General features: G+C 48.0%; 1 protein-coding gene across 1 annotated transcript in view; it reads left to right on the top strand.

Annotated features, from left to right (window-relative positions):
- Positions 1-17,056, top strand: part of CLUAP1 (clusterin associated protein 1) — a 179,144-nt gene that overhangs the window by 139,258 nt on the left and 22,830 nt on the right. The window contains exon 10 of the mRNA XM_050968367.1: positions 16,575-16,682. Coding sequence (XP_050824324.1) covers positions 16,575-16,682 — 108 coding nt within the window. The remainder of the gene's footprint in view (positions 1-16,574; positions 16,683-17,056) is intronic.

Here is a 17,056-nt window from a genome sequence, read left to right as displayed (position 1 = left end):
ACCATGATTTCAACAGCTTCCACCCCACCATCAACCTCAGCCTGGACCAATCTACACGAGAGGTCCACTTTCTTGACACCACGGTGCAAATAAGTGATGGTCACATTAACACCACCCTATATCAAAAACCTACCGACCACTATGCCTACCTTCATGCCTCCAGCTTCCATCCCGGACACATCACACGATCCATTGTCTACAGCCAAGCACTGAGGTACAACCGCATCTGCTCTAACCCCTCAGACAGAGACCAACACCTACAAAATCTCCACCAAGCATTCTCAAAACTACAATACCCGCACGAGGAAATAAGGAAACAGATCAACAGAGCCAGACATACCCAGAAGCCTCCTACTGCAAGACAAACCCAGGAAAGAAACCAACAGGACTCCACTGGCCATCACATACAGCCCCCGGCTAAAACCCCTCCAACGCATCATCAAGGATCTACAACCCATCCTGGACAATGATCCCACACTTTCACAGGCCTTGGGTGGCAGGCCAGTCCTTGCCCACAGACAACCTGCCAACCTGAAACATATTCTCACCAGTAACTGCACACCGCACCGTAATAACTCTAGCTCAGGAACCAATCCATGCAACAAACCTCGATGCCAACTCTGCCCACATATCTACACCAGCGACACCATCACAGGACCTAACCAGATCAGCCATACCATCACTGGTTCATTCACCTGCACATCCACCAATGTAATATACGCCATCATATGCCAGCAATGCCCCTCTGCTATGTACATCGGCCAAACTGGACAGTCTCTACGGAAAAGGATAAATGGACACAAATCAGACATTAGGAATGGCAATATACAAAAACCTATAGGAGAGCACTTCAACCTCCCTGGCCACACTATAGCAGACCTTAAGGTGGCCATCCTGCAGCAAAAATACTTCAGGACCAGACTTCAAAGAGAAACTACTGAGCTTCAGTTCATCTGCAAATTTGACACCATCAGCTCAGGATTGAACAAAGACTGTGAATGGCTTGCCAACTACAGAACCAGTTTCTCCTCTCTTGGTTTTCACACCTCAACTGCTAGAACAGGGCCTCATCCTCCCTGATTGAACTGACCTCATTATCTCTAGCTTGCTTGCTAGCATATATATACCTGCCCCTGGATATTTCCACCACATGCATCTGAAGAAGTGGGTATTCACCCATGTAAGCTCATGCTCCAAAGCCTCTGTTAGTCTATAAGGTGCCACAAGATTCTTTGCTGCTTTTACAGATCCAGACTAACACGGCTACCCCTCTGATACTTGACTCAAAGAGTAGTTATCAATGGCTTGCTGTCAAATTGGGAGGATGTATCTAGTGAAATCCTGTGCAGTCAGACCTGTGTCTGTTATTATTCAATATTTTCATTAATGATTTGGATAATAGAGTGGAGAGGATGCTTATAAAACCTGCAGATGACACCAGACTAAGACACTTTAGAAGCCAGAATTAGAATTCAAAATGACTTGGACTGGTCTGAAATCAACAAGATGAAATTCATTAAGACAACTGCAAAGTTCTGCATGTAGGAATCAAAAATCAACTGTGCAACTACAAAATGGGGAATAACTGTTCTGGTGGTAGTATTACTGAAAAAGATGAGGGTTATAGTGGATTACAAACTGAATATCAGTTTTCAATGTGATGCAGCTGCAAAAAATGCTAATATGATTCTGGGATGTTTTAACAGTAGTGTTGTATGTGAGGTAGGACAAGAAGTAATGGTTTTAATATGCAGCAAGGGAGACTTAAGTTATAAGGACAGTTAAGCTCTGGCATAGGCTTCCAGGGGCAGTTGTGGAGTCCCCATCTTTTTAAGCTTTTAAAACCAAGCTGGACAAACACCTGTCAGGGATAGTCTGGGTTTACTTGGTCCTGCCTCAGTGCAGGAGGCTGACTTGTTGACTTCTCAAGGTCCCTTCCAGCCCTACAGTGCTATGATTGTATGAACTGATCTCCTGAAACCTCAGAATTGATTACTCAGAAACACGATCACGTAACAAATGTAGTGTGTGAGGTGTTCTAATTATTCACTCATAGATTCCCACTAAGGAGTTGGAGACCCATTGCAAATTATTTAACTTTGAAATGAGCGAGGTGCTGAGCGCCCTCACACAGTGAATGTTAAGGGCATAGATACCAACTTCATGGGTGCCCTAGGACTCTAGCACTCACAGGAAAAAATAGTGGATGCTCAGCACCCACCAGTCGCAGCTGTTTGGCAGCACCACCAATAGCCCTTTGGCGGGGCTGCTTATCAGCTGTTCGGCAGCTGGGGGAGGCGCTTGGGGGAAGGTGGAGAGCAGCGGGTGGGCGGTGGCCTCAGGGAAAGGTTTGGTGTGGGGGCAGAGTCTCAGGGAAGGGGGCAGCGTGGGATGGGAAGAGGTGGAGCCAGAGATGAAAGTAAGCCGGTACACCATGGTGGACTGGACCAGCTACCCCGGTGGTGATTTAAAGCTGCAGCGGGGAGCCACAGGCCCTTTAAAGCACCAGCGGAGCTCTGGCAGCGGGGCTTGGGCGGTGCTTTAAAGGGCCCGGGGCTCCTTGCAGTGGCCGGAGCTCCAGGCCCTTTAAATCCCTGCCTGAGACCGGCTGCCAGAGCCCCAGCAGCGGCAGGGCTCTGGCAGCACTTTAAAGGGCCTGGGGCTCCCCTCAGCGGCTGGAGCTCTGGGCCCTTTAAATCACCATGGGAGCCCTGCTGCCCTAGGGTAGCAGCAGCAGAGCCCCCATGGTGATTTAAAGGGCCCGGAGCTCCACAGCAGCCAGAGCCCCGGCCCTTTATTTCGCCCCGGAGCCCTGGTAGCACCAGGGCCTTTAAATATCAAAAGGCCATGCCTCTTCCGGTTGAGGCCACACCCCTGCTCAGGACTCCAGCGTACCTGTAAGTCCTTTACGTTACTTTCACTCCTGGGTGGAGCGAGAGTGGGGCCTTGGGAAAGGGTGAAGGGGGGGCAGGGCCTTGGGGCGGAGCACCCCCAGGGAAAAATAAAAGTTAGCACCTAGAGTTAAGGGCATCCAACACCTTACGGCAGATACTCAATCCATCACAAGACCAGGCAGTTTGTGAACAAACCTAGTACAAACGAATGAAAAGAAATAATTGCCATATATTTTGTTCATTTATTTTAACAACAGCATATTAATTGGAATAATTTAGCAGTACTTTTATAGATGCATAGATATTAAAGCCAGAAGCGACCCTTATTTACGACCATCTAGTCTGACCTCCTGCATAATGCAGATGTAAGCCGGTCGTGTCGGGGCTCGTCCTTCTCAGGCGCGGCGGGGAGCCAGGGCGCCTCCTGGCACGCTGCAGTCCGGGTAGGCTTAGCCCCTCCGCAGGTGTTGCGGGTAGTACCGGGTCTGCAACAAGGTAGAGCCCCAGCCCTCTAGCCGGGGTTGGGGCTCTCAAAGTAAATAAGCCCCAGCCCTTGGACAGGGCGGGCAGTAACAGTTCTAGCTCAGACCTCTAGCAAGGGCTGAGCAAACACAGTATCAGCCCAGGCCTTTGGCTCGGGCGGGGCAGTAGCAGTTCAAGCTCAGACCTCTAGCAGGGGCTGAGCAAACACAGTATCAGCCCGGGCCCTAACAATTCTAGTTAGCTCTGGCCCTCTGGATCAGGACAGAGCAGTGACAAAGTCAAAGGGGACCCAGCCCTTGGTTCGGGCGGGGCACCAAACACAAGTCTAGTTCGCTCTGGCCTTCTGAATCAGGACAGAGCAGTGGCAAAGTCCAAGGGGCCCAGCCCTTGGTTCGGGCAGGGCACCAAACACAAGTCTAGTTCGCTCTGGCCTTCTGGACCAGGGCAGAGCAGTGGCAAAGTCAACAGGGCCCAGCCCTTGGTTCGGGCAGGGCACCAAACACAAGTCTAGTTCGCTCTGGCCCTCTGGATCAGGGCAGAGCAGCGGCAATAGGCGGGAAGACGGGGAGTCTGCCACCCGGTTGCGGGTGGCAGGAGGAACGCAGGCCCTCCCACTCCACTGCGTTCCAGCCCGGGGCCCTAGCAGCGGTCAAGACCTGCTGCGGTCAGTGGGGATCCTGGTCGCAACACACTGACATGGGTTCAGGCTCTTCAGGAGCCAAACCAAGGTCGGCTATCCCCGGGCCACTTCCAACCTCCCCCTCTCTGGGTACCTGGTCCTTGCCAACGTCATCTGGGGGGTCCCAGACCATGGGCTCCTCCGGGTACCGGTCGTGGGGAAGCTCAGGCCACTCCTCGGGGTATCGGGCACACGGCAGGTCAGGCCGACGTTCCTCTGGGTACCGGGTCTGAGGCAAGTCCAGCCAGCGCTCCTCTGGGTAGTGGGCACGGGGCAGGTCCGGCCAGCATTCCTCTGGATAGTGGGCGCGGGGCAGGTCCGGCCAGCGCTCCTCTGGATAGTGGGCGCGGGGCAGGTCCGGCCAGTGCTCCTCTGGATAGTGGGCGCAGGGCAGGCTGGGCCCGGCAGGAGCCCAGGCACCAGCGTCTGTCCTCTCCGGCAGCCTGCTCCCAACTGAGTGCTGGGGCCAGGCTTTTACACTTCCTGTCCCGCCCCTTGACTTCCGGGGGGCGGAGACAGGCCATGCTGACTCCGCCCACTGAGGCACCTGCTCTGGCTCCTCCCTCTCAGGCGCAGCGGGGAGCCAGGGCACCTCCTTACAGCAAACCAGATAATTTTATCCAATAATTCCTGCATCAAATCCACAAGTTCTCCTTGAGCTTGAGCAGATCTTTGAGAATGCTATAGAAAGACTTTGTGTGATGAGAATCCCCTACTTCCCTTAGGAAGTTCTTTCAATGGTTAATTACCCTCACTGTTAAAAATTTGTGCTTTTTCCTAGTTTGAACTTGGTACTTAGAAAGTACAGTAATAGGCAGTATAGAACTACCTAGGGGAGCTAGACAAGTGGATACTTTATGATCATACTTCACAATATACCAATCTGTGTTTTGTGATATAGTTTGGAAAAATAATGACGTCTTAAGCCTGAATTTTTTCAGTGGCTGCATACCTTAATTTCCCATTAAAGTCAATAGAAGCTGCAAGTACTCAGCCCCTCTAGAATATCAGCCCTCAATACTGGTAATGAAATCTCTCAGGGAAGTGGGAAGAGAGATTGAAATGTTCTGTGTGACTTATAAGATATGTGGCTTATTGAGGTTCTACTGTATATATCCAAGCATTACAAAACTCCTAGGTATCAGTCATGTAAATACTTAGGTATGTAAATCGACACATAAGTGGCTCCATTGAGTTTAGAGAGTACACACGTGTGAGTCTTGCAGGATTGGGGCATCACAGCTGGAAGTTGGGCTGCTGACTCTCTTGAGTCCCTTTAAAAAGCCCAACATACTATTTTTTTTAAAGAAAAATATGGTCTTGTCTTTCTTGTTTGCTTTAAAGTCTAACTGAATTGAATTAGATTTTGTTTTTAGATCAAGTACTTATAAACTGCCAGTTTGATTTTCCCATAGTGTGTTTTTACCAAAATCAGTGCAGAAAACAGCATCTTAGGGAATCCAGTAATTGTTATGGATCCAACCCATGTGTTCTCAAAGCTCTGATTTTATCATGGAACTAAACATGTTAATGCTAAATAACATATTTGATCCTAAAGTTTATCACTAAACCCAGCGCCTTTAATGTAAATCAGTCTCCGTATTCTCGCTCCAATACCATTTTGTTTTACAATTGGATACTTTGAGCAAAATATTTATACTAGCTAATGAATCTGTAATGAAATCACTGTCTTAAATTATGCTGTTTTTCTTTCAAACGCTATGAATTAACTGAAAAGAAATAATTTACATGTGGCTATTAAATCAAGCTGTCTACCAGAATGTTCTCAGAAGCCAATATGTATATGTGAGAACCAATAATGTATCGGCTGAAAACAATATATTTCAACTCAAACCAATATGTGGGTGTTCTGGCTGAGCTGGTTTAATTGAAACTCGGAAACTGGTGCAGTTTTACTGAAAGCTGTGTAGGAAAAGAGCTGAAGCTCCAGAAAGTCCATCCTATTCTCTCTCAGGGTGAACCTACAAGTATTCTCAAATGCCGGGGCGGCTCTAGGTATTTTGCCGCCCCAAGCACGGCAGGCAGGCTGCCTTCAGCAGCTTGCCTGCGGGAGGTCCCCGGTCCCACAGATTTGGCGGCATGCCTGTGGGAGGTTCGCCGAAGCCGCAGGACCAGCTGACCCTCCGTAGGCATGCCACCGAAGGCAACTTGCCTGCCGCCCTCGCGGCGACCGGCAGAACACCCCCCGTGGCTTGCTGCCCCAGGCACGCACTTGGCGTGCTGGTGCCTGGAGCCGCCCCTGCTCAGTTGCATTGTAGCAAGTAACAACAAAGGCCAAGTTCCTCATAGGTATGTAGTCAATGGAAGTTAGGAGCCTAAACACCTTTGATGATCTGGGCCAAAGTGTGGAACACTTTCGGTTATTAGAAGGTTGGCTGGGGGCTAAATTCATGGAGGTTAAGTCCATTAATGGCTATTAGCCAGGATGGGTAAGGAATGGTGTCCCTAGCCTCTTTTTGTCAGAGGATGGAGATGGATGGCAGGAGAGAGAAGACTTGATGATTACCTGTTAGGTTCACTCCCCCTGGGGCACCTGGCACTGGCCACTGTCAGCAGACAGGATACTGGGCTGTATGGACCTTTGGTCTGACCCAGTATGGCCGTTCTTATGTCCTTTGATTTCTTTAATAGTTAAAACAAGTGCCAACATACAATGACCCTTCTTGGTCTGAACAGTCTTATGGGATGTATAGGCTCTGTGAATCACATATGTATTAAAGATGAGGGGATCTGCTGACTGCCCCCTTGAGCTCCTGGCAAGCTGCCAGTGATGACCTAGGCTGGGCACCCCTGAATTACTGAATGTTCATTAAACATCCATCATTAAAAGACAGATTATCTTTATTTCAACGTATGTGCCAGCTTTATTAGAACATGTACTACACTCCTTATGTCAGTCTGTCAGTCTGAACTAGTACGGTGTATTTCACTCATTGCTTTCCCCCAATACGAAAAAATGAAATTTAAACTTTCCCATTAATGGATATTCCATGCTCCTTCGAACCGGTACATTGCAACTTGCACTAGTTTGTGACTCCTCCTGGATTTAAGACCTGTAATCAGTTTCTTCCCGAAAGTGGTATTAATTTAATCTGTTATTGAATTTTGTCCTCGTTTTGGATATCGGGCATATTGCTCTGACACCCACACACTTTGGGTATACGTGACAGAAGGAGGCATCAGGGTCTGTGGAACAGGAGATAAAAAAGAGTGACGACTTGCAGGGACAGCAGAAGAATGTGCTGCTTTAATCCCATTAAGGAACGCTTGCACAGCTTGCCGTCACCATGTATTTTAAAAATTAGTTTGCAATAATAAGACATCTCTGTTTTTGATTCCTTTGTACCACTGTCTAGCACATGTTCTGGTTTGTTGCTAATAACTCGGAGGATTGTGTACAAGACAGAGCAGAGGTGTGAGTGATAGTTTATTTCAATTTGAGTAGGATGAGTTATGGCATAGATGATAGCAGTAGTTTTTTAATTAAAGGAAAAACGTGCTGGGCTTTCTTTCAGAGTGGTGGGCAAGAGCTTTGGAGACATAGACCCCATTATGCTTTATTGAGTTTGTGTCTATAATCCCCATTTTCCTGTTCATCAAGCAGTTCCTCATATACAGGGAGAGCTCCATTGCTGGGGTTCTTTGGTTTTAGCATGAACCTTATTGTTTTTGTTATAACACATCCAAATACCCGTCAGACAGTTTAAAGAAACAATTCACTGTCTTCCTATATAATCACAACAAAAATTGTTTAAAAGTTGCTGCTCAATGGGGCAAGCTATGCGGTGGATTAATGTACTGATAGTTAACCTGATGGATGGTTTCATCTTTAATTGCTATTGGAAATTAGGAGTGAGATTTTGAAAGGCACAAATGAAAGCAAGGTGCTCACCTCCCACTGACTTTCACTGCCCAGTGTGCTTTGAAAAATTCTCTAGAATATGGTCCAAACCACATTCTAATTGGCTGGTTGGGCCTTTTGTAAGCCACACATTAAAATGTTTTTCAGTGATGAAATCTCAGCTTTCTGCCATTCAGAGTCAGTTAAAGACTCCCTACACCCATTTAAGTGAGTGGGGGAGGAAAAGTCAATGGGGAAAAAGGCGAAGAGAGACAGTATGTGTGTGGAGGGATTGAAGGGGGCCAAGGAAAGCAGTTGGGACTGAAAAAAGGAAGGGGCTGGAGGAGAAAAACTAAGATTTAGACTCTCTTCTCCCCACAAAGAACTTGCCATTTCAGAAGCAGCTTAGAGCTATCCAGCCACTTACCATCTCTGCAGTTGCTGTCTTAGCTGTTCCTACAACAGCATTCACCCTGGGATTCAAGGATCAAACTCACTTTCTAGCAGAAAAGCTCAGTGGGAATTGTTTGATAGTCTCAATTTCATTTTTACAAATGAAAATAGGTCAAAAGTGGCTGTTAGGCCACAAGCCACTGCTAGAGGAATAGTGGGGATACTGAAGGGGCAGAAAGGGTTCAGTAGTCCAGAAAAGAGGGATGGTTTGAAAACAGTGTTTCTGAATGCATTAGACCAGGGGTGGGCAAACTACGGCCCGCAAGCCACGTCCAGCCCATCAGAAGTTTTAATCCAACCCTCGAGCTCCTGCCAGGGAGCAGGGTCGGGGGCTTGCCCCGCTCCAGGGCTCCAGCCAGGGAGGAGGGTCAGGGGCTTTCCGCACGGCTCCCAGAAGTAGTGGCATATCTCCTCTCCAGCTCCTACACGTATGTGCAGCCAGGGGGCTCTGCATGCTTCTCCCGCCCCAAGCGCTGTCCCCAACACCTCCCATTGGCCAGGAACCACGGCCAGTGGGAGCTGCAGGGGCAGCGCCTGCAGATGGGGCCACACAAAGAGCCGCCTGGCCAGCACCACGCCTCCACGTAAAAGCCAGAGAGGGGACATGCCATTGCTTCCAGGAGCTTCTTGAGGTAAGCGCCATCCAGAGCCTGCACCCCTGAGCCCTTCCTGTACCCCAATCCCCTGCCCCATCTCTGATCCTCCTTCTGCCCTCCAAACCACTCAGTCCCATCCCGGAACACCCTCCTGCACCCCAAACCCCTCATCCCCAGCCCCAACCCAGAGCCTGCACCCCCAGACAGAGCCCTCAACCCGTCCTGCCCCCTAGCCCCCTGCCCCAGCCCAAAGCACCCTCCTGCACCTCAAACCCTGCACCCTCAGCCAGAGCCCTCAACCTCCCCCTGCACCCCCAGCCCTGATCCCCCTCTCGCCCTCCAAACCCCTCGGTCTCACCCTGGAACACCCTCCTGCACCCCAAATCCCTCATTCCCAGCCACACCCCAGAGCCCGCTCCCTCAGCCAGAGCCCTCTGCCTCCCTCCACACCCCAACCCCCAATTTCATGAGCATTCATGGCCCACCGTACATTTCTATACCCAGATGTGGCCTTCAGGCCAAAAAGTTTGCCCACCTCTGCAATAGACAGTAGATGGGGAAGATGTTTTCCCTTCCTTTTTTGCTTACTCTTCATCCAGAAACTGTTTTTTCCTAGAGGAAGGATACATTGTATACATTCCCACAAAATTTTTTTGAAAGGCTTGTACAAAAAATGAAATGTAAAATTAAGGGGCTGCACTCCAATAGCAATGAGTCCTACCTGGTAGGGGATCAGTAGGTCATTACTTTGCTTTTTCGTTGGTTGTGCACCAGGGGCACTTGAAGGGTTAATACCGTAGGTCTCACTCCGCCAGAAGTACAACTGGCTAGAGTTCTCACTTTGAGTTGCTACTAGTAAAGCACTTGTGCTTACGATTATATTAGTCTGTATCACCAAACTGTCACACAATTTGGTACAGTTGGCAGTCTGTTGAGAAGAGCACTGGATTTGAAACACATGGTGTGCTGAGTGCAGGGCCGGCGCTTCCCTTAGGCCACCCTAGGCAGTCACCTAAGGCGCCAGGATTCGCAGGGCAGCATTTTGTGCGCTCCCCTCAGGGTGGACAGGAGCTTCTGGTTCCACTCCCGTCACGCCGCCGAAGAAGGACCTTCTGCTGACGTACCGTGGAAAACAACAGCAGGCAATTGAGCAGCTCAATGACTGCCGCTGTCAGCTGCGGCATTTCGGCGGAGGGTCTTTCTTCGGCAGCGCGATGGGAGTGGAACCAGAAACTCCTGCGCTCCCCGTAGGGAGCGCACAAAATGCCGTCCCCCAAATTCTGCCTAGGGCGCCAGAAACTCTAGCACCGCTCCTGGCTGAGTGGAGGTCACAATGAAGGTGCATTGGCAGAACATATACAGTGACTATCTGCCCCGTCCTTGACTTTGGCCGGTGCTACTAGACTTCAGGAGCACCAACTTAACACACAGCATTTTAAAAAATTGAAAGATAAAAGTTACCTCTTAAAAAAACAAACTAGAAGCAAATAACTGACATTTAATAGCAGCTGCATGAACCATTCATACCCTGTCTTGTATGTAGAGCACCAGATCCTGAAACCCTTACTTAGTTTATACTGAGCCCTTACTAAGGTGTTTGCATAAGCAAAGGCTGAATAAAATCTGACTCTAATGAATATTGAAGAAATGGAAATAGTATTTGGTTCAAACTCAGTAATAAACAGAGCAGTAAACAATTGCCTCACATGGCTGTTACAGCAAATATAAATTCTAAATAATATTGTTAGTCAGTTCCATAACCTCACCAAACAATGTCTCAAGTGCCTCTCTTCTTTTATATTTTCTCAGTAATTTGGTAATATGATCATACGGTTATGATAAAAACAGGCTAGCTTTTATACATTTGCCTGTAATTAGAAGTTGTAAGGGAATGTCAGTTTACCACTAATCATAATTAAAGGAGGACATATCCATTTTCTAGAATGACATTTTGGTAATTAAATCTACCCTGAAAAGGTTTGCTTATCTTCTCCAAAATGATTCATTTGTTTTTGTTTCTAAATTGCACACTGCACAGGCTAAACCCTTATTCTGAGTGCTCTGGGCTTTGTGCCGGTACTGTTGACTGAGAAGGTTAGCATAAGTATTCTCTTCTGCCTGCAGGTAATGTTTATTGACAAAATGACAGTTTTAAAATGGGGCCAGATCATCAGCTGGTGTAAATGGTATAGCTCCATTTAAGTCAACAGAGCTACATCAGTTTACACAAGCTAAGGATGTGGCCCATAAATCGCAATGAACAATGAAACAAGTAGCCTCCCCAGGAACTAGAAGGCAGCCTTCAAACAAGCAGCCTGCCAGTCCTGAGTGAGGAGAGGCATTTGGAAGGTGAGAGAGGGGTGGGGTCCATTGCAGGTGTACAGGAGGGTGATATGAACTGGCCAAAAGAAGGGTCCTAAAGGAAATGGAGCTTTTTTCTAACCTTCCACCCATCTCTTAACCCCTGCTGGGCCACCATAAGAACATGCTATGCGGAAGTGAAAAGTGTCTGAGTCAGCCATGACAGGGATACAACGAAGTGGAGTTCCTAATTATACAGCTTCCAACAGGTATTTGAATTACTATGCAGGTTAAACAAAGTCTCAGATGTAAGCCAGAATGTGGCTCAACACCTATTTGAAATTGAATTTCTGCTTAGCTCTAGCTGACCTAAGGGAATCCCTGGAGCATGAAAGATCTGATCAGAGCAGCTGGCCAACCTGTGACCCACTTCCTTGTGGAATATCATGAAAAGTAGCAAGCCCAGGGCCGCCCGGGTGGGGGAGGGGCAAGTGGGGCAATTTGCCCCAGGCCCCAGAGGGGCCCCCACGAGAATGTCAGAGGCTCCTCCCCCGCCTCCCCCCAGTCCCTGGCACCTCAGCGCGCCATGTCCAGGAGCGGCCCTGGACAGCACTGAAGTGGCGTCGCTCCAGCGGGGCCTGAGTGCCTCCCACTCAGAGCCACGTGGAAGGAGGCGGGACTGCAAGCTGCAGCCAAGCAGCGGGAGCTCAGGTCCCGCCAGAGACACACCGCTGCAGCGCTGTCCAGGGTCGCTCCTGGATGCGGTGCTGAGGCTCCAGGAGAGTGGGGAGGCGGGGGTAAGAGGCATGGTAAGGGGTCGGGGGGATTGGATAAGGGGCAGGAGTTCTGGGGACAGTCAGGGCACAAGGAGGGGACAGAGGTTCTGGGGGGGGCAGTCAGGGGACGGGGAATGGGGGGTTGGATTGTGGGCATTCCAGGGGTCTGTCAGGACTCAGAGAGGGGGAGAATAGGGGTCGAGGCAGTCAGGGGACAGGGAGCAGGGGTGGTTCATGAGGAGTGGGGTCCCAGGGTGGTGGTTGGGGGAGTCTCAGTGTTACCTGTGGTTCTTTCAACCCAAAACTCTTGGTAACTTTTACTCTATGCGAGGAGGTGTCAGGAAATAAATCAGGGGAGACACAGCCATCCGACCGATAGATGGCTGGCACAAACAGGACAACACGAGTACTTTCACTTAAAGCTAAACTTTACTTAATCTCAGGCACTTACACATGTCTGCAACAAGTTAGTAAAACACCTCCAACCCTTGATAATTACCAAAGCTGAGTGTGGCTTTCGAGTGATACAGCGGCAGCTCATCTGCCGCTGGGGAAAAGAAGATGCATCCAGCGGGAGAGCCAGTCCCGAAACGAGTCCCACTTATCTCAAGCTTTTCCCCCTTATTTATACATTAGTAATTAAAGAAACCTTGTTAAGTAAGCAGTTTCAGGCAAGAGGTTCCTTCTGCTTATTGATTAACCAGGTGTGGGTTTTTCCAGAACTTGCAGCCTTGAGACCTCAATAGACATTCCTGGGGCATGTATTAGCAATTCCAACCCAATTCTTATCAGGAAGGACTGGGGTCAAGCTGCCCTTTCAGTGGCACCCTAAATCCCCCTCCCATCCTGCCTTGGTCAAGCTGAGACTTGCTTTTAACAGCTTGCTGACTAGACTGTCTTTAACAATAAGCCATAGTGGTTTCAGGCACTTTACTGGTTTGCCAAAGTCTCCCCGTACATCGGGAGGCGGTCAGGGGACAAGTTGCAGGATGGGTCAGGGATTCTGAGGGGGGTAGTCGGGGGGCAGGAAGTGGGTGGGGGTCAGATTCAGTGGTTCTCAAACTTTTGTACTGGTGACCCCTTTCACATAGCAAACCTCTGAGTGCGAGTCCCCCCCTTATAAATTAAAAACACTTTCTTTATATATTTAACACTATTATAAATGCTGAGGGGAAAGCAGGGTTTGAGGTGGAGGCTGACCTAAATGAACCCAAAGTTATGGAGACAGATATGAGTCAAGGAAGCCAGCAGAGTATCGGAAACCTGGAAAAAATCTCTGACTGGATGGGCTCAGGTGTTTGGTCACAAGCTGAGGTCGTTCAAAAGTTTTGGATTTTTTTTAAGCAGAATTTTTTTATTGTTTCTTTAAACAATCAAACACAGTAAGTAGCAAATATTTGGCCACACACTTCTGAAACCCCAAACCATGTTCAGGTTTTGACAGACTCTTCAATTAAAAAAACCACAACAAATTTTGAAGGAAAGCAGACATTGTCTGTGATTTTTTCTGCTTTTTAAAAAACCCTAGTTTTTGATCCAAAAAAATGTTTTGATCGAAAATATTTATCTAACCCTTTTAATGAGCTTTAGTGCCTTTTAGCACTAGCTGATGCTGAGAACCAGTGATACTTTGTAAAGGTGACTTGAAAAGAAGTTTTCTCAAATCCGAGTTTGTGCCGAGATGCGGAAGGTTTTTAAATGTTTATTTTCCCCAGGGTGGCCCGGTGGGAGGGGGAGGGAGGCAAGTGGGGCAATTTGCTCCAGGTCCCACAGGGGTCCCCATGAGAATATAGTATTTTACAGTATTGCAACTTTTTTTTATGGAAGGGGTCCCTGAAATTTCTTTGCCCCAGGCCCCCTGAATCTTCTGGGCGACCCTGAGCAAGCCTATTGGGGGTTGGGGTCAGGGAACTTATCAGGGATTGGACAGAAGGAGTTGGATACTGATGATCTATTTGGGATTCAAGAGAGCCTCTTCGGGTTCATATGGCAGGTTGGGGAGAGGGACTCGGGGACTGAGGGAAGAACTGACTGGCTGGGAAGAATAGAGTGGTGGAAAATGGAAATCTCTAAATATTTGGAGAAGTATCTGAACTGTGGGGAACTGCCGTATTCCTCCAAACATATGGGGGTTCACCCAGCGCTATTTTCAATAATCTGAGGATATTACAGTATGTTGTTCTGATCCATTATTAAATGTCTTTGATATCACTCATGTCAGACTGACGTAGTAGGAGACTTAAGTTCATGCTTTGCAAAACCTTTTTCAAGATTTTTATTCTATTATCAGCTGCCAAAATAGTACCCTCTGACTGTACACTGATAAGATTTGTACCCAGAGAGTATATTTAGAATATTGCCTTGGTAATACTATCTTGTCTCAAGGCTTTTATATGATACTTCCTGTTCATCTCAATTTCTTTGATAACCGTACTTGGTAATAATGCCGCCTTCTTGGGGAGCTAGGAGGTTGGCTGTTCCCCCGCAATGCAGCAGGGAGCGCTCTGGTTCCATATACCTAGAACTTCTGATGTTTGAGAATTATTAATTTCATTTGAGGGGGTTATTTTTAACAATTTTTGAGTTTTATGTAGATGTCCATAATGAGGGCTGGGGGAATTGGGGGCTTTCTCTTTGTGTATAGCATAATGAGTAATACATAATATGTATTACTCATTGCTTTGGTATATACTGTAATGAATAAACTTTTTATAGTGGTTCCTAGTTTGCTTTAACATAGTCCTGTTTTTTTTTAGTGTAGCACTATGTTAAAGCATGCTAGGGAACCTTTAGTGCGCACCAGCAGGGACGAATTAATGTGCACATAGTAGCCTGCTTTAGAAATCACATCCCCATAATCTGCATTACTGCTCCATGTAGACAAACCGTTAGATTAGAGTTATCATACGTCTGGGTTTTCCTGGACATTGCCTCTTTTTTGATTCTCCGCCCTCTGTCTGGGTGGATTTTTCAAATAAGAGGCAACATCAGGGTTTTTTGTGGAGCGGATGTTGCAGCTCAGAAAGAGTCCCAATTGGTCCCTCCCCTGCATCCACATCTGATTGGTCCCTCACAGCTGCAGGATCCTGCCCACCCAAGCCCTGGCTTCCAGCCCTGGGGAGAGGGAGAGCCCCGCAGGGAGGTGCTGACAGAGAAGCTGTTGCTGCATCCCAGGTCTGCACCAGTTGCCCTGCCACCATGACAGGGAGCGACACTGCCCCCCTACTTCAAGAGTGAGTCCCCAGGTACCTCCTCTAGCACTTCCCAGGTACTCCTCCCAGTATAGTCACACCCCTCAGCACCTCCCAAATACCCCCAGTACACACACAAACCTCCAGCATCTGCCAAATTCCCCTTCAAACACCCCCCAAATATCTCCCAGTACACACAAACCCCTCCAGCACCCCTCAACTGTACTCCCCTCCAGCTCCCCCTTGCCCCTGCCAGCAGTATCATCTTTTGGGGGAACCTGAAACATGGTAATCCTACTTAGATACAAGTAACCCTTTCCGGTGTTTTCCTGGTGTTTATTGGATAAATACCTATTTCTTTTCTTTTTTGTATTGTGGGTATTTTATGAATGTTCATCAGTTAAAACAAAAAATCAGAAGCCCTCCGTGCACCCTACACCCTGACCCATACGGTATCCTGCTTTTGTTTTGGGTGTTTGCCATTGTGAAAGTAGAATGAATTATATAGTAAGAATAGAAAGGATTAAAGAAATGTTGTCTGTACCTTTAAACAAAGTTGTTGGAATGTTGCAACCAGGTGTCAGGAATACAGACATTAACATAGAACAATTGCACCGTTTAAGGGCAATTGGTGAAGTATTAGCCTTAAATCGATAACAGTTAGTAAGGAAATAGAATATGCATGCTGTGCCCCAGGTGAATTTTCCTGTTTTGCTTTCTTTGTCCCTTTGTCTAATTCCCGCTCTTTTATCTGTATAAATAAGACTGTTTGGGCCTTGCATGGCCACTCACATATTCTGAATGTTATTGGCGGAGCGCTGCGCTAATAAACAGAGTGGTCTGACAAATTGTGAGTCCTGATTCTAACTTTGACACCAGAAACTCGTGATTGCTCCATCATAGAGTCCTGGCCAGAGTAGGTTTTCTTAAGTATGTCTGCACTGCAGTTAGACACCCACAGCTGGCCAATGCCAGCTGACTCAGCTCCCGGGACTCGGGATAAAGGGCTGTTTAATTGTGGAGCAGATGTTTGGGCTCGGGCTGCAGCCCAAGCTCTGGGAACGTCCCACCACAAAGGGTCCTAGAGCCCAGACTCCAGCCTGATCCTGAATGTCTACACCACAGTTAAACTGCCCCTTAGCCCAAACACTGCAAGCCTGAGTCAGCTAGCACGGGCCAGCTGCAGGTTTTTAACTGCAGTGTAGTCATTGAGCCAGGAATCCCTGAACAGAAGCAGAGAGCATTAGCATGCCCTTGCACCCAGCCACTGTGTTGAACTGCTGTGGCGCTGTGTCTTTTCACATTAATTCGGTGCTGTTGGTGTTTTTGTTTTAACCAGGTAACGATGATTCAGACATAGAGATCCAAGAGGACGAGGGATCTGATAGTGAAGAAGAAGACAGGCAGCTAATAAAGCAGCGCACGGCCATGGAGATCCTGATGCAAGGTATCCTCACTTCCCCTTAATTCCCCCTCTTTGATGGGACATACTAGAAGTGCTCTTCCTGACTGCTCAGTGCAGGGTTTGGATACATTTTTTCATGGGACACTTTGGGTATAAGATCCTGTTAGGGTTCATGAGCTTGCACAGTTCTCTTGAGCTGACAGGGATACTGTAGTGCTTCAGAGAAGAGGAGTCTTTTCAAGGGAGCCAAGGCAGGGGAAATTTTACTGGAAAGATCAATGTGTTTTTACCTTGTCTGGATTCAGAAATAGCTTTGGAAATAGCCGTAGGCCTGTGGTCCCAATGCCTGACTGGGGAGCTCCTCCTTTCCTTTCGCGGTAGACGTAGAGTGAACTCACACATTCCCTACACCAGTG

This window comes from Gopherus flavomarginatus, chromosome 9, assembly GCF_025201925.1.
Source record: "Gopherus flavomarginatus isolate rGopFla2 chromosome 9, rGopFla2.mat.asm, whole genome shotgun sequence".
Taxonomy (NCBI): Eukaryota; Metazoa; Chordata; order Testudines; family Testudinidae; genus Gopherus; species Gopherus flavomarginatus.
Note: the sequence above shows the minus strand (reverse complement) of the source record. Positions and strands in the feature narration are given on the sequence as shown.